Source organism: Perissodus microlepis, chromosome 16 (genome assembly GCF_051167445.1).
Source record: "Perissodus microlepis isolate ML-2025 ecotype Zambia chromosome 16, ASM5116744v1, whole genome shotgun sequence".
Classification (NCBI taxonomy): domain Eukaryota; kingdom Metazoa; phylum Chordata; class Actinopteri; order Cichliformes; family Cichlidae; genus Perissodus; species Perissodus microlepis.
In genome coordinates, this window is record NC_140476.1 from 30,220,501 (window position 1) to 30,247,040 (window position 26,540).

General features: G+C 40.7%; 1 protein-coding gene across 1 annotated transcript in view; it reads right to left on the reverse strand.

Moving 5' to 3' along the window:
• Positions 1–5,005: 5,005 nt before the first annotated feature.
• pdia5 (protein disulfide isomerase family A, member 5) overlaps positions 5,006–26,540 on the reverse strand; it is a 74,620-nt gene continuing 53,085 nt past the window's right edge. Inside the window, exons 12-17 of the mRNA XM_084907584.1 lie at positions 24,667–24,737; positions 23,816–23,979; positions 23,241–23,371; positions 19,755–19,825; positions 9,609–9,743; positions 5,006–7,582 (exon numbers count right to left, since the gene is read on the reverse strand). Of these exons, the coding sequence (XP_084763710.1) occupies positions 7,502–7,582; positions 9,609–9,743; positions 19,755–19,825; positions 23,241–23,371; positions 23,816–23,979; positions 24,667–24,737 (653 nt within the window). The 3' untranslated portion in view covers positions 5,006–7,501. The remainder of the gene's footprint in view (positions 7,583–9,608; positions 9,744–19,754; positions 19,826–23,240; positions 23,372–23,815; positions 23,980–24,666; positions 24,738–26,540) is intronic.

Genomic DNA, 26,540 nt, shown 5'->3' on the forward strand with positions numbered 1-26,540 from the left:
TCTATTGTCAATTTTGATAAGCCTGTACAAATTGTAGACATGGGAAGTGGCACTTGGTGTAGTCGTCTGAGGCTTCAGTCCATCTGCTTCAAGGTTTAACATACTTTGCATTCAGACATGCACTTTTGTATACCCTGGTTGTAAAGAGTGGTTATTGTTGCCTTCCTATCAGCACAAATCAATCTGGTCATTCTCCTCTGACCTCTGGCATTAACAAGTAATTTTCTTCCACCAGAAAACTGACGATCACTGGATATTTTCCCCTTTTCAGTAGATCAGCAGTTTCTGAAATACTCAGCCCAGCCTGTGTGGCACCAGCAACAGGTCAGCAGGTTGTGCTGACCATGTCTACATGCCTAAATGCACAGAGTTATTGCTGTGTAACCAGTGTTGGGGAGTAACGGAATACATGTACCGCCGTTACGTATTTAAAATACAAAATATGAGTAACTGTATTCCGTTACAGTTACCGTTTAAAAAGGTGGTATTTAGAATACAGTTACTTTGTTGAAATAAATGGATTACACAGCGGTACTTTCCTGTTTCATATTGTCGCGGGTCAGGACTGTTTGGGTTTTGTTTGACAGCTATGTTCTGTTGTTCCAGGTGGCAGCGTTACGGTTACCATGGTGACGCGCGCTCTCTTTGTGACTGTGTGCAGTGTTGCCAACTTAGCGACTTTTCAGACCCCCTTAGCGACTTTTTTTCTAAAAAGCGACTAGCGACAAATTTGGCGACTTTTTCCGGTATTATTGGAGACTTATTTATGACGACTTTTTGACGTGAAAACGCGTATCGCTCTTACGCTCAACAAGCAGCGGTGCTGCCTTGGGCACCTCGCCCGTGCCAAAGCGCTCACAGGTGGAGGATAGTCCTCCCCCAGCTGCTATCAGGGCAGAAGACGTTCACACCTGTGCGTCCAAACGGCAAATGAATCGCGCATGGGCGAAGCCGCTGCTCCCGCACTGACTGTAACGCAGTCAGTTCTTTTACTGTTATGCTGTTTTGTGGATCACAAGGTTTAAAACTACTTATAAACACACACTCTCACACACACAGTAACTCCACCAGAGTGCCAGTTTCGGGTCACTTTTGCCGGTCCAGGCCCGGATAAAGGAGCAGGGTTGGAATTGTGACATTAAAAAACAATAATTGCTAAAATAAATTTAATTTGTAGTTCTAAATAAATTCTAACTGCATTTAGGACGTTTTTTTACTCACTTTATGTCTCTTCCACGATGTTATTTCTCTCTCCAACAACGTAGGTTACAATTACAGTAGCATGACCAATTATGCAAATTAGGCGATGACGTCATTTGACGACTTCTAGCGACTTTTCGGACAGCCAATAGTGATTTTCCTTACTGAGGAGTTGGCAACACTGACTGTGCGTTTCCTGGGTGAGAGAGCGCCTTTTTGTTGTTGTTGTTGTGCTAAGCTAATAGGCAGAATGCTACAGGCATAGCCCTAAAGAATGTAGCTTCATAGGCAGTGTAGTCCGTGCTGCAGGGAGAATGGACTGCCATACCCGTTATGTGTCTGTGAGCGCGAGGAGGGAGAAAAAGGAGAGTGGAAAAGTACGAGGTGTCATCGAGCAAAAACGGTAGCTGGAAGCATGTAAATATAATAATAACCACTGCAGCCAAGAAGAGTGCCCCACGAGCCCAGTTGTAAGTAAGCTATTAAGACTGGACTGTACACCGTGTTCGTGTTTTCCTCCGAAACAATAAGTTCAGCAGCAGCCTTTCAACGCCTCTCTCTGTCTCTGGCTAGCAAAGTTGACCCAGACAACAAAGTAAAGCTATTTTTCGGCTACGAGCCCCACACGGAACCCGACGTATTAGCCAGAGGTCCCTTTACTATGGTTCGGAGCCGCGGACCTTCAGTAATAGTAATAAATCACATTCATGTAGTTGTAAACAGCATGATATTATATTAAATAATCCAAGGTATTCAGAATACGTTACTCTCATTGAGTAACGGAATACATTACAAAATACATTTTGGGGCATGTATTCTGTAATCTGTAGTGGAATACATTTAAAAAGTAACCTTCCCAACACTGTGTGTAACTGAGCTCCAGCTTTTAAGCAATGATGTAAGCAGATGGCATTTTTATGGCACTGTTCTGATGCATTTTCTTAAATCCAAATCACCAGTTTCTGCAGCATTTTTAACAGCACAACACAAAATTACTCAATGTGAGAACCATTGTGAGAAACATGTGCAAAAGCAAAAATTCATCTGGCATTCCTAATTTACCCCAACATTTAAATAAGCAGGGAATTACAGAATGCCAAGAAAAGATGTGCTGACTTTTCACTGATGCATCTGAAAAACGAAATAGCTGTTTGACTTTCTAAAAAAAAAAAAAATAAAAAAAAAAATAGGGAAATGAAAATAATGACAATACACATGGAAGTTTCCTCACCTGGCTCATGTGTGCCCAGCCCAATTTTACTCTTTAAGTGTGTGTGTGGGGGGGGGGGGGGGGGTGTATGTATCCATGATCGTTTATGTTAATGAGAGTGTGGGGAGTGAGTTGGAGGGCGGGGTGGGGTGGGCTGCTTTTAACCATGTAAAGCACTTTGTGCTACATTTTTGTATGAAAAGTGCTTTATAAATAAAGATTGATTGATTGAGTTAGACGATGTGCAGGCAGATAACGACATAGTGCAAACTCAGATATGGCATTCTGAACAACCCAAACACAATTATCCAGAAAGGTAAAATTGCCTCTGTTACGGGTACTTGAATCTGAATAGGCCTTAACTTTGTACCAATAACCCTTTGCCCTCCATTTCTTATGCTCATTTTCCACTGGTTTAAAACACCTCGCCCTCCCCTCCAAGAAAACCAACAAAGGAGCAATGAACCAATGCTCCTGAGTTCTCTGCCCCTCTGAAAATCCTCTAAAGTGAAATTGGGATTGAGAGAGTATTACTGCCTGTGCTCACGGGCATTAATCAGCCTGTTAAGGTTCGACACTGCATGCATCCCAAAAACAGCACTTTATCCAAGCAGACCTGCATGACCCATGGACTACAAACACTAAACACAAAACCTTCAAAGTCATGCCACAGCTTAGACCGAGCTCTGAGGTGAGCTCCTCATATTTACTTTTACCTTTATCCTGGAAAAAATGATCTGTAATATTTTTTTTTATGTTTGCTGTCCTTCAAATGCAGAGGTCCAGGCAGCAAAGCTGTGACTGTGTCACATTTGGGTCCTGTGCCACTTTCTAGCCATTTCTCATAATAAAGCCACCAGTGTCACATCTGCTGAGTGCTGCCTGAGGTCCATTTGTTTCCCTTATGAGATGCAGAGGAGGAAAAAAAAAAAAAAAAGTCAAAACCAAACAAGCAAAAAACCCCCCCCCCCCCCCCAAAAAAAAACTCTGCTTCCACAAGGGCTGTCCAATAGCCCAGCGACCTGACAAGGTCGTCATCTGTTTATTTCATGGCTCCAACAGTGCAGCCCATCCATTTTTGTGCGTTACTAAATACAGTGCTTGCCAATAAACACGCTAACATGCGAGTCTGCAGCGTTTGCTCTGCTGAGTTTTATCCTCGTTTTCTAATTCTCAACATAGACATTGATGTCTACTAATTCATTTCCAGTCCTTTCAGTCGCTGCTGAGTCATCCACATAAAAAAACAAAACACCGATACTGCCAACGTCACGGTGACGCTTGAGGAAAATTCATGGGATAGCTAAAATTGCGAGGATATATTGCCTGGGAGTCAAACGTTTTTAACATCAAATTCACCAAATAGTTGATGCAACCCGCCTAAAGCCTTTCCCTCTAATATGATTTTTAAAAATGCTCAAATAAAGTTGGCTGTAAAATAAAAATGCATGGGTAGTTGTAGATTTCCATAGGTCTGTCCTATCAACATCCGTGGAGAGGACACTGAGGTGGTGCAGAGTTATAAATATCCCGGTGTCCCCCTTGATAATATAACAGATTGGTTGCAGATGTCCTGTACAGGAAGGGGCAGTGCAGACTTACTAAATGTAGACAGTGACATGCTGTTTTAATTCTATCAGATTTTTGCTACCAGTGTCCTCTTTGTTACTGCTGTGTGTTAGCGATGACGCATGATGCCTGGATAAGTCTTGGTAATGGGCAGGACTGTGGCATCACTGGGAATTGCGGTGGAATGGTGTACAGAAACAAAAGTACAGACCATCTTTGATAATAACAGTCATCCTCTCCACAATATTTTGGTGGCTCGGTGTCGTCTTCTTGCACTGTGCTGCAGCACAGAACATTGTAGAAGACACTTTGATCCCACTGCAGTGAGATTTTAGAAATTTGTTAACACAAAAGACTGATGACCTGGTTCATCACTCTACCTTCCAATACTGTTACAACCATTGGCTTTTTTCTGCTGTTTTTAGGCATTTATTTGTTTTATTTGGAATATTGTGCAAAAGTCTTAAACCACCCCTAATTTCTTACCCTTTTGCTTCAATGAGTGAGTGTCTCATCATTTTTTAAAGTGGTCTTCGGCAATAGATCTCCAGATTCTCTGGAGATCTTTCAGTTTTTCACTGGAAATTGGCTGCTTTTTCACTTATTTTTAGTCCAGTCCTTGAACCCAACCATTTTTAATGGGATATTCTTTTGTTTAAGTCACTTCACACTGACCTATGAATAATCATCACTTGCCTCAGTATTACTGAAGCAGTGTAAGATTATGTTGGCAGAGAACAGAACAAAAGTCAGCCAACATCCAAAGAACAGCTTTGAATATCCTTCAAAAAAACCTGGAGAAGTATTCCTGAAAACTACTTAAAGAAATGACAAAAAAGCCGACTAAGATTTCAGATGAGTTGAAGAATAAAGGTGATCATACCAAATTGCTGAACCCATTTCACCAATTTCCTAGCAAAATATAAAGAAATAAGTACTGTAGCTGGAGATTTTTGCAGTTTGACACCAAAATTTCCCCGAGGAGATGAATAAATTATTACTTCTTATTAATATTATTATTATATAAACACAGTTGAAAGCCTTTTTTGGAAATGTTTGGCTTTATTTTTCTTTTCTTTACTGCAAGGATTGAACCTGTACATATGGCTGGACACAGAAAAGTGAAAAAGAAAAAAAAAAAATCAAAGGCAACAATGACTTCTTGGCATAACTGTGAAAAAAGTCCAACATAACACTGATACCTTTGGGATAAGGAATAAAGTCTTTCTATTATTCAACTAACGCATGATGTCAGTGTGGAAACTGCCAAACACAAACAAATGTTCAGAGTAATCAAAGGTAATGACTTCTCATCGAGAGAAGAATGAACACGTAATTACGACGATATGTCACGTAACTGTTTAAAGCACTTTTTTCAAAATGCTCTTGCATATGGTGAAATGATAGTAATCACATTGAACACTGTGTGCCGGGCGACAGTCTGAACACTTGAAACGGTTTCATACGCAAAGAATCCCCAAAAAAGAAAAAAATGGTTCACTGACAAAAATCTTATTCAGCACAAGCTGTTGTGACAGAAGACAGGAAGAAGGACAATTCAGGTGTGTTGTTTTATCCTTGGTGACTTAAGGATCTAAAATTATTCAGCTGGAATGATAAATTACAAAGCAAACTAGTTCCCTTTGACTGTGTTTTGCTATCCCTGAGAACCTTATTCATAATGAAAGAAACCAAAGTCTTGAATAATAAAACACAAGTTCAGCTACAGATAAGACTTTAAATATTTATAGAGGCCGAAGCAAGGGAGCTAAAAAAAAAAAAAAAAAAAAAAGAAATACAAAATTATGGAAGAAAGAAAAAAAAAAAACTTTTCACAGAAGGTAATGACGCTGGCCCCGAATTGATGGTGTTATGCTGCGAGAACTGGAAGAGGCTCTGGAGACTTTACTTAACAGTTAATTATTCCTTGGGCGTCTCGTGAAGTCATCCGTTTTTAAATATGAAGGAAAGCATGGGAGAGCACTATCCAAGCTGATTGAAGCCGAACCATTCCAGGCCGAGGCGCGGCAGGTAGACACGCACTCAGAAGAAGGGAAACAGGAAAGATTTCGGAAAGCCGTCTTTCGCGCTCGACTCCTCTGTGAGTTTCAGTTAAACAGGAAGTAGCAGAAAAACCAGTGATGAAACAGATTGGTTACAGACAAACACACACAAAAAAACTGAATGCCCAAAGTGTAAATCAGAGGTCTGAGATATTCCAGTAGAGTGTGAATACAGAGGGGATTTGTGGGATATTGAGCGGAATGTGTGATTACTTCAGTGGACGGAGGTAAGACTCATGTTTTGGATGTTTGTTGATCACATGGACTATTCAGACACCAGATGTGAGCACCTCTCATGCTTCTGTCAATGAACTCTCCCATTATTAACAATTAATGAAGGAGCAAGAGGTAAAAAGTCACTCCAGCTGTAAATGATAAGATTAATAATAAGATTTGGAAAAGTATGAACTGTGAAACTCTGAAGGGCAGCTTGCAGTAATATTTGGCATTTCATGTTCTGTTGTGTTCCCTTCCCCCCCACCCTCATTCTCCTTTACTTGGTCATTTCATGAGAGAGTTACAAGGGCACCAGGCCTCTGAATCTCTTCCACTTATTATATTTCTGCAATTCCAGACATTTTATATTTTTATATCTCTAAGGCCACAGTTTGGGGGCAAACAAAAACTCCTTTCTAAAAGCAAAAATCAATCATGATAGTGCACACCCACACAGAATACTGATCCTTTAGCTGTGATTTCACCAATTTAACAAACCTACACTACTCACTGGAGCACCTCACATTTTACTGTACAAGCTTTAGGTTCTTTTCTTTTCTTTTTTTTTTAGTGGTGGTGTTAAAATGCCGTTACTTTCCAAATGATGTGAAAAAATAATCAATATTTCAAATTGTTCTGCAGACGTGAAGGTTCTGTACAACAACAAGAACAAGAAGAACAAACAAACAAAAAGCCAAAAAAAAAACCCAAATCACTGAAACCAAAAGGTGTATGTCAATAATCAGCATTTGTCTCTTTTAGAGACAGAACAGGGTTGATGGGGCTGGATTAGGACCCATTGGGACAGTGCAACCTCCACCGTTAGATACTGATGCCCACCACTGGTCCACCACCATGGTGGTCTGACAGTCACACAAACCCCTGCAGAGCTAAGCATGGGGCAGTATTGCATAGATACAGTATAGGGTGTAGCTTTTCACATATTCAGTCACAGTGGTTGGGCAAAAACAAGAAAACCTTTTTTTTTTCTTTTCTTTTTTTCCTCGTCTGTGTATTTTCTTCCCATCAGAACATCCGTGAAAAACACGAGTCTCAAGTGGTTGGTCTGACAGCAAGTACTCTGGTATTATTACAAACGGAGTCACCACGGTATAAAAAAATAGCCTTTCGCTGAGGTCGTCGAGTCTCCCCCGTCAGTGCTGAAAGGGCCCTTTGCCAGGCTCAAGGGTCACAGTGCATTGCCCCCACCCCACGCCGCCCCCCCACTCCCCGCATGCTTCTCTCAGAGCTCCTCCTTCCGCTTGACAACCTTCTCCTGGTCGCGTCCTCTTAAGCTGCGCATGAAACCCGTGAAGCCTGCCTCCTGTGAAGACAAGGAAAGTAACAATCACCACAGCATATTTCTCAACTTGAAGCAAGTTCTCAGCCAGTCCTGTGGATAAACCTCATCTTCACCTGATGGTGCTGAGGGGGAGGACAAAATGTAAATACCGCCACTGTGCTTGAGGTCAGGCTGCACAGTGTTTTCTGCTGCTGCCCGCAGATAATTCTCTACGTACGGTTGAGTTGAGCTGGACTGAGCTCTGAACCATTTGATGCTATAAATAATTCAGTTGACACATGATTTCAGGCCAAGAATGGCAGTCTGGCCACAGGCAGGGGGAGGGAGGCAAGGTGTGGAAAAAGTAAAGCCAACCCACCCCCCCGTCACTGAACAACATCTCAGAGGTCGTTTCTGAGTTTCTGACACAGGGAGAAGAACTGCAACAGCTGGAGTGAAGAAATAACAGCATTAATGATACATCTTTTTCTCCTCTACTTTCAATCCTGTTCTAATTTCTGAACCAGCTGAACTATCTAAATCACGCATCTCAAACACAAGGCCTGAGGGTCAGAATCGACCCGGCAGACTCCAGTCCGGCCAACCAGACGTCTGTGAAAAATGCAAAGTGAGCGAGTGAACAGATTTTTATTTCAAGATTAACAGCTTTTCCTATTGATACCCCCATCCCTTCTTTACATACTACACCAAAGTAATTAAGTAATGGATAAACAATTAAATGACTATCTGCTATAGAAATGTCAGTTTTTAGACAGCGAGTCCAAAAGAAAAAAAAATGGATATTTTCTATAAATTGTACTTTGACCTTATCTCCAGTTTTACGCATTTATCATGTAAATATGTTATTATCTAGTGTCACTGTTCCAGCTTGCTTAACATTAACGTGGGCTGCATGTGGTCCACAATGTAAAATTCGACATCCCTGATCTAAACGCAGTCTCAGAAATAGTTTGTGATCTGAGATTTTCTATATTTCTGCACACATGTGAACCTAATACATAACCTCAGTAAACACATCACTTTGAGAAGGAGATAAACAGAATCTAAGTTGGTCACTTAAGTTAAAATGTTAGAGTTGGTCATTTACATATTGAGAATAATCATCTAATATTAAATGTATGTGACCTCTAGGATTAATCTGAATGGGATATTTGGGTGTTTTCTATCGATGGGTTGACGAGGATTACAAATCAACCATGACTAAGATTTGAGTCGGGTGTGTTTTTATTTAAAGAGCGTTTGTTATGACACGTTTGAGGACACAAATCAAGAATAAAGGAGATTTCTGAAGACCTCAGAAAGCAGTTGTTAACACTCGTGATGGTGGAAAAGATTACAGAACCATCTCTAAAGAGTTACGGCACACAACAAAATTGTTGCCCTTCTTTTAAGAACAGTAGGGCAATAAGAGTAAAAGTAAGGTGTGAGACAGGGAACAGCTTTTCTAACATTTGCTAATGTTAATCCTCCTGAATCCACTATGGAGGGATTCAGCATGAGAACTCGATCCCAACTGTAAACACTGTGGGGATGGGAACATTATGGATTGGGCCTGTTTAGCCGCATCTGGGCCAGAACAGCTCATCATCATTGATGGAGCAATCGATTCTGAAAATTATCAGCAGATTCTAAGGAGAAACGTCAGGACGTGCGACACGCACACTGATAGCATCTTGGGATGACGAAGCCAAAGTCCTGACTCAGGCCAACAGAAATGCTGAGGGATCTGAGGCACGTAGCTCATCCAACAGTTTAATGCATTCTGCATGAAAGAATAAATTCCTTCAAGATGGTGTGCAGGACAGATGGACGGTAATCATCTGCTGTTGTAACAAATGCTTCTCATCTATCTCTGAGGACATCTGTGGAATATGATATTTTAGCACATATTAAAAAAAAGTTCACAACCCTCTCCCTCCAACTGTAATCCACACAATTGTTGGCGGTTATTGGTTTCTCTGATAATTGGGTACTTTTTTTTCCCCTATGCAGATCATCACTGAACATTCATTCACTGCAATATCATAAACCGCCTCCAATCACTTACCCCTCGATCTCCATTGTACTTCTCCACAAACTTGCCATAGTTGTAGTAGTTGAATGTTGGGTAGCCCTCCACCCCTTCCTGCTTGCAAAGCTCGTGGTTCTGTCCTTTAGTGCAGTCCACAGCTGCGTACACGATCTGAAACAGGCAATTGCGCATTCACTTTCAGTGCACATAATAAAACATGCTTTAAATTCACAAGATTTTAAAGGCGCTTGGCACCCTGCCGTATCAGATGAGGCGCTTGGGACTGTGCCTTAATTAGATGAGTGTGTAAATAAACTGAAAATATTATTTTTTTTGTCGTAAAAAGTTTTCTCCAACTAACACACCCATTTCACAGCACCCATTCTGACATAAAATAGCAAGGAAACACAGACGTGACTAATCACATTAACTGAGGCTCCGTGCTTATATACAACGGAGGCTTCATTAATTTGATTTGTAACACCTGATTCTTCTTTCTATTTTCTGTCAAACGGCTGCTGTGTAATAAGCTTGTTAAATAAACTTCCTACCGAGACATAATTAGTACATAAGAATACATAAACTTCTCAGAAAATCTCCTTTTGAGCTACATTCGAGGAAACTTTACTGTAATATGAATTTCAAAAACTGCTGTCATTATCTTTAATAGTTAATAGGTTTAACGCAGACATTCATTAAACAGACAAGGTAGTTTATGTGTTACTTCTATTATTCCTGGTGCATTCTTCCCATTTATTGTTATTTTATTATCACTATGACAATTATTTGAATTCGCACGATACATTTCCATTTTATGGCCAGTTAGCTTTTGTTTCAGTGGATCTTAAGAACTCGGTATATTTTCAGATGAAACAAACTTTATCACAAGTCTGTACATTGCTACTATTAAAAAGTATATAGGTGAAGAATATTACAGGAATGCAAATGAGGATGCAGCTACAGCACTACTGTGCCAACTCTCATTTCTTTGTATTTGCTAGGAAATAAGGAAACAGGTGAAGCAATTTATTGAGACATGTGTAAACATAAACAGATTGAAGAAAAACTGATTTTGTACAGTTCTAATGAGCTTGAAGGTCAGTATTTGATATGCTCCCCTTTATTCTTCAACACAGCCTGCCTGTTGGACCCACTTCCTGACCTGCATATTGATAATAATTTGAACCAATAATTTCAAATTTGATTTATCACTCCATAAGATGTGTTACTCCTGATTTTCAGTCCAGTTCTCGTGTAATTTGCCACGCCTCAACCTTTTCTCCCCATTTCCCTTTCTTATAAATGGCTTCTTGAGAGCTAAACTTCCACTGAGACCATTTCTGATGAGGGTTCAGTAAACAGTGGATGCATCTCTCAAGTCCTGTGTCAGGTCTTTACTGGATTTACCCCCCTGCCAGCCATCCAGCTATCCACACATCTTACTCAGGGGTGTGGGTGAGCTGGAACCTACCCCAGCTGTAAAAGGGCGACAGATCACCCATCTATCGTACGGCTAACAGAAAGAAACGCCATGCATGTCTTTGGACTGGGAGGAAAGTTTACCTGGAGAAAACACATACCAGCATGGGGAGAACATGTAAACTTCACACGGAAAGGCCCCAGCCAACCACTTCACTTTATGACGGCTTTGTCAGTTTTCTTAAGGACACACTGCACAACATGCTGAAATACACCAGATTTTTACCTGATAGCCTTTTGAGATTCCCCTTGTTGAAAATACTATTTTATGTCTATCAAACTGTGTTATCTTTGGCATTCTTCTTAGTTTCAGCTAATGAAATAGAAACAAAATTACCACAGGCTGATAGTAACAGAGTGCCAAAAGATACAATGTATGTAAAACATTGTATACAGTGTAATGTACAGATGTAATGTAGACAAACACTGGTTAGGTTCATTTTTGTGTTTCATTGATTCATAGGTCAGATTTAAGTGACTTATAGAACTAAAAACAATCCTCTGAAAATTGTCAAGTTCAAGAACTCGTCTGAAAATAAGTGAAAAAGCAGCCAATGTCTAAATAAAAACTTTGAAAGACCTACTGCTCAAGACTACTTTAAAAATATCAAGACGGTCTGGCTGCTTGGAAGCAAAATACAAAGAAATGAGGGACGGATTAAGACTTTTACACAACATTATATTTTGAGGTGCTTGGGACATGCACAAGACTCAACCCGGTCCCCATTTCTTAAATTATGACCACTAAATGATGGTTTCAAGCTATAACTACAGATAAGTTTGGCAAAGGCATGGCATAATGTAAAATATGTAATAAAGAGTGTGAAGGAATTTAATAAGTGGGCCCCCAAAGAGTCGTGCCATTATCTGACTCAGTGTGAATTTTAGTTGAAATCATCCCCTCGTCAAACTCGTTTCCTGAGTTCTGGTGTTCAGTCACGGAAAAAAAAATGTTCTTGCGAAACATGATGATGTCACAGTGACCTGTGAACTGTCAAATCTAAAGTTTAAATGCTTAGCATGCTAAGCTAATTAGCATGGCAATAGTTCAGTACCTGCCAAAAACACATTTTGTGATCTTTCTTTTTTTTCAGCTCATCCTTGAGTTGACATTGACAAGATCATCATATTCACAAGAAGGGAAGGGCCACGAGGGTCACGGTGACCATGACCTTTAAGCACAATAATGTATCATATTCATGGTGATGGCTGGCTGGCTGGATTGGGAGGGGGGGGGGGCATTGAGAAAACATAATGCCTTAGGCTACAGCTGTCACCGGCATGGAGGCATAAAAATGACTTACGCATTGGTCCATTTATGTGGGTGGTACAAAAACAAGCCCCCCAACAACAATCAGCGAGCATAAAAACAACAAGCGAGATTTATGTTGTGTGGCTGTTGCATCGATTAGTGACAAGCTGTCCCAATGAGGCGTAAATGCCGCCTCACTGATACATGGCTCACTTAGCATGTCCTTTTGGACAGCAGAAATGTCACCCTCTCTCAGGGTGCTGAGTGCTCCACATTGAACTTGTCACCATCAAATAATCGCTCGCTGTCTATCTGTCTGCCCGAGCCAAACGTGGAAATGACAGACATGCTGCGGAAGGAGAAATATTTGACACTTACGCCACACCGCAAACGACTCGAAAACTTTCTTGTCCTAATTACAAGACACATGCACCTTGTTTTGTATGCAAATATAAATACTCAAGTGACAGAAAATCTGCATAATTGCCAACAAATCGCTAAAATGGGTACAATGCAGCAGAATGTCGACTTCATCTGCATCAACAGAATAGACACGGGCAAACAAAAAAGCGAAGATAGGGAGAAAATGGAGAAGAGAGAGCCTAAAAAGGGATATTCTTCTCTGGTCTGTTAATCAAGTGTATTAAGCTGTTCTTCACTGTGCTCCCACAACAAGAGTATTTCACGGACTTGCAAGCTGTGCATATTCAGCAAGAGTGAGGTGCATCACCTTTGGAAAGGCACAATAGTCAACAGAAATTAAGGTGCAAACACCAAAAATTACCCTCTTCTTTGTATACCTGGGATCACAAGATCTTGAGCACTATGTGTTTTTCTTTTTTTAAATGTGAAATCTTTAACCACCTTTAAGTTAGGGCAATTTGAGATACATAGAGAGTGCTTTAAGCAGCAGCAGCATTAGAGATGGCACTGTAGCTGCAATGAGGGGTATAATGTAACTACAGGCTCCCTCCAAATGCTCATCCCTGTGCAATCAATCAGAGTTGCCATGAATTGACAGGAGAAAATGAAGTCGTAGAGCTGTTGTTCTTCAAAAGGTCTTCAGCCAATTCCATTATTGATTCATCTTCAAGTGACAGAGGACCCCACATCATATTATTGATTGGATAGTGAAATTTTAGGTGGCAGCATATTACCATTTGGCCTAGTATCTCTACCAGCGTCAATCCGAGGAACAAAGAGGTAAAGCTACACTCAGAGCCACCTCTGTTCTAACAACAAAGTACCTGTGCTTGTAATATCTAACATGGATCTGCATACGCTGGACTGAAAGACCACCTCAAGGAATACATTAGCTCATATTAAAGAGTGACATAGCACTGAAAGGGTTACTGTAACACACCACGTCTTTGATTTATTGTAGCTGCAACACAAGCATCAACTGAGTAATGGGGACTGGCAATAGCACTTTTATTTACATTGTACATTTTATTACACGTAAACTCAGTATGATTAATATAAAATATAAAAACAAACACCTATAAAAGGTCTTCTCTGCCTTACGGTAATAAAAAACAAATTTTACAAAGAACTAATATACAAGTTACTACAGCTGTGCACACACTGGAGGTGATTTGCAGTCACGTGGCAGCTACAGACCACAGACAGTGAATGACTTCAATGAGGAGTGACTGAAGGGACTACCAATGAGAGTGAAGAATATTGTTCATTGACATATGAACGTTCAAAATACATGAAAAGCTGAAAGGTGTGTTGGGTTAACTAAATATTGTGTAAAGTACAAATCACAGTGATTCAGTGGTCATTAAAATGTGCTTGGAATTTGCAAACCATCACATAAATCATAACACATTGCTCTCCCCTACATAAGCTGCCTTAATTGGTTAAAGGTATCTCTATGGAAGCCAATTTCGACTTATTAACTCGAAATTTCAAGTTAACGCTGCCAATCTGTAATCTACGTGAATGACGTCATTTCCTTGTTACCCGGAAGCTGAAGCCCTCAGCTACAAATGCTACAGCTAAGCTACCAGTATTACATCCAGTCATGAATGCACAAATTGCTGATTATTTTCAGCGTGACTTCACAAATGATGAAATCCTTGTGTTATTAGCTGAATCAATCACATATCAGCAAATGTACTCTCGAAAGCGCCAATTTCTTGCGATCTGGTTTTGAGTGTGCATTCTCCTGTGCCATATCCTTCCGGGTAATAAGAAATTTCGAGTTATTGATACTTTTTTTTTAGTGATGGAAATGGGCTTTCATAGGTATCAGTATCAGCAATTCACCTGTATTTACTTCTGACTGGGTTATAGACTAATAATAAGCAGGAAACTACGGAATTAACATAGCAAGAGAACAAGGCATTGAACTTAAAGTGTTCAAAAGATGAAACAAATTTCCTGCAGATAAATACAGAAAAACACAAAAGCCAAACTCATTCCCCGTTGTTGCTCGAGCATTGCATCACATCTCCACACATTACCACCACCTGTTAATGAGTGAAAGAGGTTGACATCATTGGTAGTTTGTGTAGATTGGAGCATATACAGCTCCTCATTGATGTGCGCAGAACCCCTAACAGGGAGCCATGCATACAAAAACAACTGCAAAGCGCCAGCAGAGGTCAAAAGCTCCACGGGGAAATCTTGATTTCTGCAGCGCTGTAGTCAAGACGAACCAGTGTGCTTCTCTATGATTTTACCAGTACAGTAACAGCCACAGGGTAGGTTATATTAAGCAAATCCTTAAATTCCCTAATGAAACTGTGTTCTTATCGCAGTGCTGTTCCAGCCCATGTGCACCTTTAACGCTGGTATTGATTGGAATTTGGAGAAAAGACAGAACAGCATGGAACAAACCCTGTAAACGGCTCCCGTGCTGATATACAGCAGAATGTGGAGTTTTAATTGTTTGTGTCTTCAAAGCTTGCAGCTAAGCCCGTGTTAGTCTTTGGTAAATGAGGCAAGGGCAGTTAATAGACTGTGATCAACACCGGTCTGGCATAATACACTGGGGCTTGTCTTGATAAACAGAGAGAACTGCCAAGTAAACACAAGTACCCACTATGCAGATTTAGTCCTGTTCAAACAAAACTTCAAATCTCCTCTGGCCACTGGGGGAACGACAAGAGGGAAATACATCTTAAAACTGTGCATCTGTGTGACTTCCACACGAATGCAGGTCCCCTGATTATGCGGCTTGTGCTAGTTTCATCATAACCTCGAAACTCAAGGTATGGTTTAAAGCAACTTAAAGTGGATTTGTTATGTTCATATCCTGCTTTGCTAAATCAATCTTCCAATGGACCTGAGTGCAGCTCCAACTGTCTCAATAATGACACTTTAGTCTCTCTTCTTTTAAGGCCACCCTCTTTGTTCTAAATGATGCCCCAAGAAAGTCTGAAGTGCAGGTTGGTGTGGCCTGCTGAGCTCCCAGAGATGACAGAATTAAGTCCATCTCTGCCAATGAGACCCAAGAAGCACATACTGTCCCGCTCCACCACATTACACAAGTGCTCGATTGGATTGGGATCTGGTGACTGTGGAAGCCATTTCAGGACAGTGAATTCATTGTCATGGTCAAGAAACCAGTTTGAAATGCTCTGAGCTTTGACATGATGCCTTTTTTTCCTCCCTCTATTTTTCCAATCTTCTGTTGTCAAATTTTAGTGAGCCTGTGCAATCTTTAGCCTCAGTTTCCTGATCTTAGCTAACAGGAGTGGAACTTGGTCTGGCCCTCTCGTGTTGTAGGCCATCTACTTTGAACTTTAACAAGGTTAGAACCAGCGTATCTTGTGCATAACTTGATTGTAATGAGTAGTTATTCGAATTTCTATTGCCTTCACCTCAGCTTGATGAAGTCTGGCTATTCTTCTCTGCCCTCTGGAATCAACAACATTCCAGCACATTCCAAAGGTGCTCTATTGGAAGATTGGATCTGGTGACTGTGGAGGCCATTTGACGACAACGAACTCAATGTCAGTTCGCAAAACCAGTTTGAGATGACTTGAGCTTTATAACATGGAGCATTGTCCTGCTGGAAGCAGCAATCAGGAGATGGTTGCACTGTGGTCATAGGGGATGGACATGGTCAGAGACAGTGGTAAATTCATATTCAGGGTCCCCAAATGGATAAGAAGCTATCCACCACACTGTTACATCGTTGCACCACCAGCAGCAGCCTGAATTGTTGATGCAAGGCAGAGAGGACTGATGCTTTCAAATTCAAACCATCTGAATAGTGCAGCAGAAACAGACTCATCACACCAAACAACTTTTATCCAGTCTTCTACTGCCGAATTGTAGCCTTTGTTTCCTGTTTTTAGCTGACAGTGGTACTTAGTGTGGTCTTCTGCTGCTCTAGCCTACATCAAACTTTGGCCTTGGTCTCAACAAGAAGTTATTTGAGTTACTGTGTTGGTGCCACACATGGTGGGTCATGTTCAGAGTTATTTAAATCACCTTTCTGTGGAGATTCTGATTTGAACTTCAGCAGGTTGTTGTGTCTCCATGTCTTTAGAGATTTACATTAACGAGCAGTTTAACAGGTCAGTCTAGTGAGGTGGCTGGTGAGTGTATATGACAGAAAATAAGAAAAAGCGTGAAGGATCTGCTTTAAGGTTGTGGTCCCAAATACTGAGTCTCATAGTACATTTCTGGCTGTTGCGAAAGTCTTGCTTAAAATATAAAGTAAATATTGTAGTATGTGGTCAGGTTATCAATGTTGTGTGGTTCTTGATGGAAAATTTAAGAATCGTTGTTACCTTACGAGATAAAATCTTACAAGGTGCAAACAAAAAGTTACTGGAATTGAAAAGTAAATGCAAGAGTCTTAAAGTGAGGGATCAGAAAACCTTCTGCATGTAATCTGCCAAGCAACTGCAGATGTAAATGAGCTTCTAGCTAACTCTGATACAATGCATCAAATGGTAACATTTATGTTATTATACATGATCCTTTTTTCAAAAAAAAAAAAAAAAACTCAATTACTAAAAGCAGTGGAAGTGCAAGAAAAGATTAATTTAAACAGATTTATGGCTAAATTTAAATATAAAATTTTAAGGGTTAAATCCATCAACTTTTAAAACCACACAAACCTCTTTTTAAATATTCAGCTCTATTATTTTGGCTTGTCGGGCATTGACCATTCGATCTGACTGAAATTATGGTTATTTATAAATGCACAGATCTACTTCAGTATTTAGAAATGAAGGAAGCGAGTGTGAGTTTCTGCAGAAATGAATAAATGAAATGATGTGTTACAGTTGCAGCTGATATCCAAACTTCCCAAGGGGAAAAAAAAGGTTTAAAGCATTTTAATTTTCATCTGTTGAAGATTAATGTTATTGAGAAATGTTACAAAGAATTGCCTCAGAAAAATAGATGGCTAAGTTGCTGAGGACACCATCTGACATTGATTTAGAAAAATTCCAAACAACTGAGACAGCAACACTGTCCGAGAAATACTGGAACAACAGCTATTCAGCATTAAGCATTTTGATGAGACTTCACAAATGATAAGGCAGCAATTAGATGGGTTTTTTTTTTGTCACTTCAATCTGATACTTTAGCTTCGAGCGCTGCCTGACAAGTGTCCAAAGTTCCTGCATGTTTGAAAGGGAGAGAGAGCAAGAGAGTGAGTCACACAGTTGTGGTTTAAGAGGTTTGGAAATAAGCCCTGCAGTCAGAGGGTATTAACAGAAATGAGCAAGAGTGGGAGGGTGTCAGGACATGAGTCCCTGAGGGTAAGTAACGAGAGGGAGTGGGGATGATGGAGGATGAGCGTGAGTGTGTCCTGTTGCCACTACATGAACCTCCATTAACCTCCAAACCCCAAGCCTGCAGAAAATTTGATGCAACAGTGTGGTGCTTCATCTAAATGGTCAAACTGGAGTGGACTGGAGTGGAGTGGAGACACTGAACCCTAAGTTACAGCTCCTCTGCTACTGTTGTGAGCGCGCTTGTCAAACACTATGTAAAAACCAACTAAGGTCAAAAGCCTTCTATAGGTGGAAGCCAATTACCAGTTATTCCTGTGTGAGACATGAAAACAATTATTAGGAATGGGGCGAGAGGACTTTTAGCGCTTTGGGGTCCTTAGGGACTAGTAAAAGCGCTATTCAAATACAGGCCATTTACCATTTTAAAGATGTGAATTCTCAAGTTAATGACAATCGAAAGACTTTCTGATAACTTTGCATAAAATATGCAAATGCTCGTTCTTTTGTTTTTATAACTAACACCTTTCAAGCTGTAAGAAAATACAAAAAAAGCATCTGTGAAGAGTACAGAGGATAAATTAATGTGAATCATGATGATGTCTGAACATTTAAAACATATTCAGATCTTTAAAGTGCAACTTATGTGGTCCATTTTGGAAAAGAATTCCCAAAATGTCACATATTCCCCCCTCCCCTCCCGATAATACTTAACATGCACTCACCAGACACTTTATTAGGCACACCGTTCTAGAGCCAGGTGGGATCAGGTTTCATTATCATGTTCAAGTAACTGATTTCAGATGATTTGAGATTTCAGAAAATGCGTGCACTGTGCACATAAACAGATAGATATGATCAGCAACAACACTCAGGCAGGCTGTGGCATTTGAACAAAGCTCAGCTGGTACTATGTGGCCAAAGGTTTGCAAGGAAAATATCCCATCTGCTTCAAGGTTCAACCAGCTTATCCGACACCAACAACCATGCCACATTCAGAGTCACCTAAATAACCCTCTTTCTCCCCTCTGACGCTTGTTTTACATTTGGTGATTAAATATTTGCATTAATGAGCAGCTGAGCAGGTGTACCCAATGAAGTGGCTGGTGAGTGGATATATTGTGTGTATGTCCAGGGAACGCTTAACACAAACACAATAAATGAAAGAAAGAAAGAAATCATTTCTAACCTAAAGATGGAAAATACAAGCAAACAAACAAGATCTTAATAATTTCACAGTGATAAGCTTTGAGCGTGAGTGTAACTGAATAGAACCTGGAAGAAATTAGATCTAGTAATGACTACAGCCTGTCACGAAAGACTGTAATAAAGCAGACACACAGTATTACGGCCTGTCAAGACCACAGTGGAAATACATTATGTCATTTGTAATATTTTGTTTCTGCAACGTCAGGTCCCTTGTTGGTCTAAATCTGCGTCTTTTGTTCCATTACTTTTAAAATAACTATTTTATTTGTTGTGAAAGACACGATACAGCAAAACAACAAGATAAAAAAGCAGCTAGAATTTGTTTTATTTGTCTGTTTTTTAACTCTAGCCTGAACACTGTGCGGAAAGGTTTCAGATCAATATTTATTCAAATCAATACCGATCTTCTAACTGTGAGCCGATTACCTAAAACCGTGATGTTTACTGTAAGCACAGCTCCAGTTAGAGGCATCTTTGCGCCGCCATCAGAGCCAGTAATCACATATCTAAGTGAGTATGTGAAAAAGCAACACGAACCTTGCGATCCTCTTTGAAGAGCTCTGCTGCGGTGGTGAAGTGGGGGACAGCGTTTTTACAGTGTGGACACCCTGGAAAAGAACAAGCAGATGGGCTGTTATCACAACTATATCTATTATCATCATACATTTGCACCGCAAAACCGAGCTTCATGCCCTAAACGGAGGATTATACCGAAACACGACACAGAACACATGCAAGTATATACTGCCGGTTACTAACAAGGTCACTTTTATATTATGAGAGACTGTAGATCTATTTATTGGCATCATAAACGCTACCTCCCCGACTCTGTACTCCAACAGCACTCCATATACAGTATGCCAATACCTACAGAGCACATTTATAGACAGCTCTTTTATTTTCTGTGGGTGGAAGCAGGATGATTAACTGTCCACAGAGCTGACCAGGAGGAGGAAGCCTTTCCAACTCTAGCTGCAATGCATTAATAAAAGAGTGATGACTTTTTGTACTGGGAGACTGTTTGGTGTTCTGACAACTTTTCTTCTCAGTTTCTGCTGAAATGTGACGTTTTCTTAGACCTGCTCATTTGCTTTAATCTTTTGTTGATAATGTCAAGTATGCAGTCCTTCTTCTGTTAATTAAAAACAAACCGTTGCTCCTTTTGGAAATAAGAAAAGGCAAGGATACCCCTTGTGGTGACAAATAAATTGCCCATGAAGAAGAAAGCAGCTTGGCAGTGGGTGACTAGCTAGACACTTTCATGTGCCGAGTTAGGGTTAAAACACCAGCTAATTAAACCCTGAAGCATAATGAACAATATGCTTAAAAGAATTTGAAAAAATACATTTGGGACATGAGTTGTCGGCCAACTGCGGATACAGTCCCTACACCCGGCTGAATGATCAGGAGATGTTACGGTTAGCTAAACATCTGAGTCATCTAACTCAATAAATGGATTTTCAGTCACTGAAAAATGATGGAGAACATGCTTGAACATGCTTTCCCCCAAGGCCATGAATCTTTTGCTGCAACAGTTTTCTGGTTTCAGGCTTTTCATTACAATTATTTGCGAATATGGCTGCAGGGGATGTTTCTCCAATTTGGCCACAAAACTAGTGAGGCCAGAGAAGGATTTTAGGTAACAAGGCCCGATGGTGTTCCGTTTCTCTTCAAAGGTGCTGGACAGAGATAAGATGCTCTTTTAGACAAAAGCAGCAAAGGCCTTTTTCCCCCATGGATGTCACTTGTGTTCAGGTCACAGACTGTATTTCAAAGATGGACGTAGGCGCCATTAGAAAGCCCTTCTATTAAGGCGTGTAATTTACAAAATAAAATTTTTTCTTAATAAATACAATTTCAAAGTAATAACTTAAATTTGAACTTTAAACTCACCCAAAACTATTTGAACTCATCAAATGAACCCAAGGCTCATTTTTCTACAGACTTCTCTATAACTCAGACTTCTTTTGTACCCATGCTTACGATTAGAAAAAATATACAGTACAATAATGTGCAAAAGTCTTGAGCTATCATTTTGTTTTTGTCTTTTGCTTTCAATGAACCAGACTCGCCGGCTGCTTTTTTCAGTCCAGTCAATTTCCACTTTCACAATGGCTTCACTTTTCAGAGCTAGAAGCCAAGTCCATCCTTTATATACAGTTTGATTATTGTCATAATGCAGAAGGAAATCTATTTGGCAAACTGACATCACAAGTGGGAAGAAGAAAATAAAATATCACTATAAGCTGCACTATTAAGATTTCTTTCACAGGCTGCAAGTGGACATATCTGACTACGTATGTCCACAGGCATCATAGACACACACACACACGCACACACATAACTCTCCCTCCAATTCGATTATATGTCAACTGTGCAAGTACACATTTGCCAACCCTTTCAGAGCAGTCTCCCTAAGAGAGCATTCAGCACCGCTCACAACCCATTTCCTGCTGAATTACCCTTTTAGCTGCAACATTAAATGGCCTTTAAACCTGTAAATGTCCTGTCGCAATTTTGAAACTGGTGTATCAAAAATACAATCGTTGTCCGCGTCTTTCCCTCACAGAAGGAAACAGGAGGCTGATCAGGCAGCTCCCTGGTGCAGCTTAGAGACTGCCTTAAATTAGCAGTTAAATTGAAGAAAGGAACGGGGTTTTGCTCTGCATGGCAAGTACGGGAATTTTTCAGCCTTTATATTTTACGCACTGTACCTTCGGTCATCTAAAAACAGGTAAAAAATGACTTTGAGTTGATAATGATTCCTGCAGTTCTCATTTCTTGACTGTACCTGCACATTTTTACTCATCTTTCTCATAATTACCATCGCAGACAGAGTGAATCTGAGTGAAATCGAGGGTTGATGAATGCAAAGTAACCGCCCTGTGGATGCGCTGTAACAGCCTGGATTTGAAAGTACGTGGAAAGTACGGAAGGAAAAAAAACCGCACCAAAGTGTTATGTCTCAAACTGGCCGATCAACAGAATACAGCGGGCCAACAAATGGGTATTCAGTGAATCAGAAAATGCTTTAATTTAACACAGAACGCATGCGAAAGGAGACAAAGATGATGTTCCAGCATTTAATTTTAGTTTAGGGTTCAATTATGCAGATTTGAGGCTACAGGATAATAGCCCAAGCCTCTGCTAAAATTATATTGATTGTTCTGTCTGAAGCGTTTCCAGCCTTGATGTTTTAGAAAGCAGCTGTATCTCATCAAATGCTCCATTAGCACAAGCTCCTACACTAATAAGACACCAGCGAGCAAGGTGCAGATGGGGCGGACGAGTTGGGAGGGCGGCAGGTTGACGCGGCGTGATGTACATCTGGAGCATCTCTTTGTAGAGGGAAGCACCAAAGGGCCCAGAAGAGGACGCAGCCTGGCTGCTGTGCCCTGTCGCATGCTTTGAAGCCCTCATCAGAAACAAAGGGCAGAAAAAGGGCCAAAAAAAAAAAAAAAACCCTAACAGGGACAGAGGTGCATGTGTGAGTCTATGTGTGTATTGATAATTAGCCTCCCTAATCTGTATTCCTCCTGTGTTTTGTATGAGGACACGTATGAAGCGTGTCGAAAACAGAGATTTCTGCCTTTTCTTTCATGGAAGTCCAGTCACTAATCTGTTGTTTGTCTGTTTCTCAGGGCTGAAAATATAAAAAGGTGGAAAAGTGATTTGTTCATATTTTTTTTTAGTAATGTGACTCAGTCTCCCTGTGGCTTAGGTGTGGCTTTTTTATATACTGCCCAATGACGAGGTTTGGCAAGAAGCTCAGAGTTACGTATGCACGCTGGTTGAAGCCCAGGCTACGATCGCACCGAGTTCAAGAGGACGAAGCTGCAATCGCACGCGGCTGCGACAGCTTCACAGACGTTTGATATTTTCATCACAACAGCCCGAGCAGATGAAATACAACAGTTACAGATGAGGCTTTCAGGAGCCATTCCAGATGTTTGTGTAAGAGCTTGCTTCTGATTTTGTTCGCAGATGCTGAAAGGAGTTGATTTTAATATTAAAGACACTTACAGGGAGCGTAGAACATGACCAGAGCGTGCTTTTTCTTCTTCAGAGCCTCTCGGAAATCCTCCGACCCAAGATGGCTGACGCTGGAAGGTTTCTCCTCCCAAGACTGCTCCGGTGGAGGAGGCGCCTGTGGACTGCGGGGGATGAAATAAAGTGAAAATATTACATGCACTCCAGGGAAGGGGAAATTGCCTCACATTTACTGTAGTAAAGGTAACATAAATACAGTTTCTACCAAGATTTTTTGTCTTTATTTTGTGGGCCAAGGAATAAATGAATAAAAGCTTACTATGTAACTACCGGTGATATAATGGAACTCACACTGAGTCACACTTTATGTCAGCCCGGTATAAAATTATGTCTGCTGACCTGTGATTGCAGACTATGACTTTATGGAGCCTGCAGATGCCACAACTGGACTGATGTCATTGCAAGTCCATTACTTTTTGACCCTTTCCAAAGATTATTCTCTCACAGTGGGAGGAAGTCTTGAAAAGCCGGTGCTACGGCCAATCAGTGCTTCACTTAACTGCTCAACTTTTGAAGCCATCAAGCTGTCGGTTAAGCGTCAGACTCACTTGTGCATGAACTCGATGATCTTGTCTTTGTTTCGCAGCTGTGGCAGCGTGTACTTCTCTTCACCTTTCTCGAAGTACTTAACCGTTGGGAAACCAGAGATCTTGAAGCGATCCGACACAGCCTTATGCACCGTGGCATCCACTGCTGCCAAAACACCCGGACTCTGCAGACGTTACAAAAGCAGACAGGGCACTGGTAAAATAAGATCTATAGACTAATCTCTTCAATTAGACCATAAACGGTCACTCAGTCTAGCCTATCTGATGACACCAGCTACATTGGGAAAAAGATTACGCCATCTGTGTATAAAAAAGCACTGCATTAGAAACATCAGTAACATTAGCAGAAAAACAAGGGGGGAAAAATAATGATACGCTGGGTCTAAAGAGCTCAGGGTGACAGTGGCTCCCGTCCATTCGAATTAGATAATGTGCAGGCTTTTCCCATTGACCTCCAGTGCTGGGCAGAAAGCCACAAGGACAAGGTCCAAGCGCCAGGCCGGGGGGACGTTCACGGGTGAGATAATTGCTACAGTCACCAGGCTACAGTTTTATAGGCCCTGCCCCTGGCTGGGGAGTGTTAGATTACCACTGAGGACAGAATGGGGGGGAGAGGAGAGGTGAGTAACACGGCCCACTAATCAGAAACACATCAAAAGCTGAGCTGTTGGACAGGCTGAGCAGCGTGTCAAGCTGCAACGGCCAAAAGCCTTAAAGCCAAAAAAGAGGGATTATTATGATCTGCTAATGACGCATGATGGTGTGTGCTCAGTAGAGTTTGAGATATGAAGCACATAGGCCTGTAGATATGCATGCTGTAAACAAACAGAAAGAAAGGTCGAGAGACTTACATCTGCACCCTTGTTGAGTATTTCAGCAGCTTCATCGTACTCTGGCTTCATTTTCTTGCAGTGGCCACACCCTAAAGAATTCAAAAATGCACATTAGAGGCTGACTGATGGAAGGATTAGACAGCAAATGGAGAAAAAGAAAAATCAACAAGATAACAACATCTGCTAGTGTTTCAGTTCAACCTAGCCCTGAATACGTTTTAAATAATCCCTCAGAAGCGGCTATTTAGATATAAGAATATCTGTATTTTACAGAAACATGTGCTCATTATAATAAAGATAAGGCACAGAGAACAACATTAACCTCCTAGGACCTGGCGTCCACATATGTGGACATCACATTTTGGGTTGTCTAGACCAAAATACTAAATTTTGCTCTCCAAGGGCCTGATATCCACCTACGAGGACATTATACTGCCTCTGTTTTATCCAAATTTAAAACGAATATCCTCATATGTGGCTCTCATTTTTCTTAGAAACAAAAATCGGGTAACAAAAAAAAATAAAAATCTGGTGATTCTTTGTTTTTACATTCATCGGGTCCCAATCAGCCCAAATATCAAAGAGAAATTAAAAATGCATGCCGTGGAAGAGTTCGGGTCTTAGGAGGTTAAAGGACAATCTAAGTGTGCCATTTAAACATAACTCAAATCAGAACGAAAGGATTTGAAAATAATTTTAAAAATATTAATTAGTTAACATTGTTTTAACTTGACTGGCTACTGAAAAAATGGCAACCTTGAGAGGCCGAGTACTTCAGAGGTAAAGACGGGAGCAATTTAAAAGCAATGTTTCACAAAGTGTGCAGATTTTATTGCCTACATCACCAAAATAAATAAATAAAAGATTGAAGGAATTTGGAAAGATTAATAAGTATTGACTGAGACCTTTGGGCCCTCAGGCAGTGCAAAATTAAACTGATATGGGCTCAGGAACATTTCTGGAAGCAAAGAGTACTACATATCAGCATCTGTGTCACTCCATTTAAAGACACAAACCGTCAGAGTAGCTCACCATCCATAATAGTACTGTATCTGAGATGCAGTACAGAAAAAGTGCCGTGCAATAAAATAAAAAAAAGAAAACAAAAGATATCCTGTAGTGACGATGGCTTAACATTTTGTTTTCAAAACTAAAACAGCTGGTCTCCACACAGACCAAGCTTTCTCATTCTTATAGTGTTGCTAAAACAGCAGGTGATGCAACACAGTGGTAAACATACCCCTTTACCTTTATGCCAATCATTATTGATGAATCTATGGCCAGCTAACAAAACCCAGCTCCTTCAACCAGTCAACTAAAACGGTCACATGAATGAGACAAGAACAAGAAATCATCTCTTAAAGCTAATCAAAGCATACGCTTACATTTCTCAAGAAACACCTTCAACCCTAGAAGATTGGCTCTGAGCGCGTAATGCTCTGCAGAGACTGCAGAGCATTACGCGCTCAGAGCTGTCTGGGCGAATCAAGCAGCCAACCCGTGTAATTCTCTGGTGTCTTGCTGCTTCACCCTGGTTTGCCAGAGGGTGCACGGCTAGCATGCTGAGGGTGAAACTGTAAGCGAGGCAGCAAGAGTATATCGTGTTTGCAAGGAGAGTTAAGTCATATTTGATTGCTTACTACATGTTCCACTCTCAGGGATCTGTGCACAAGGTATAGTTTGAGTGTGTTTGTCTCCGAGTAAGAAAATTGTGGTTACATCCACACTGATGGGTTTTTATTGGGTCTTTTAAAAATGAAAACAAATTAAGTCAAGACAAATATTTTAGCAGAGTCATAAATAATCTGTCTCTACTAAAACAACTTTAAACACACATCACGTTAGAAGCAGGCTGGACTTGCCTTCAGAGCTGGCGTAATTGTTCATGGCAC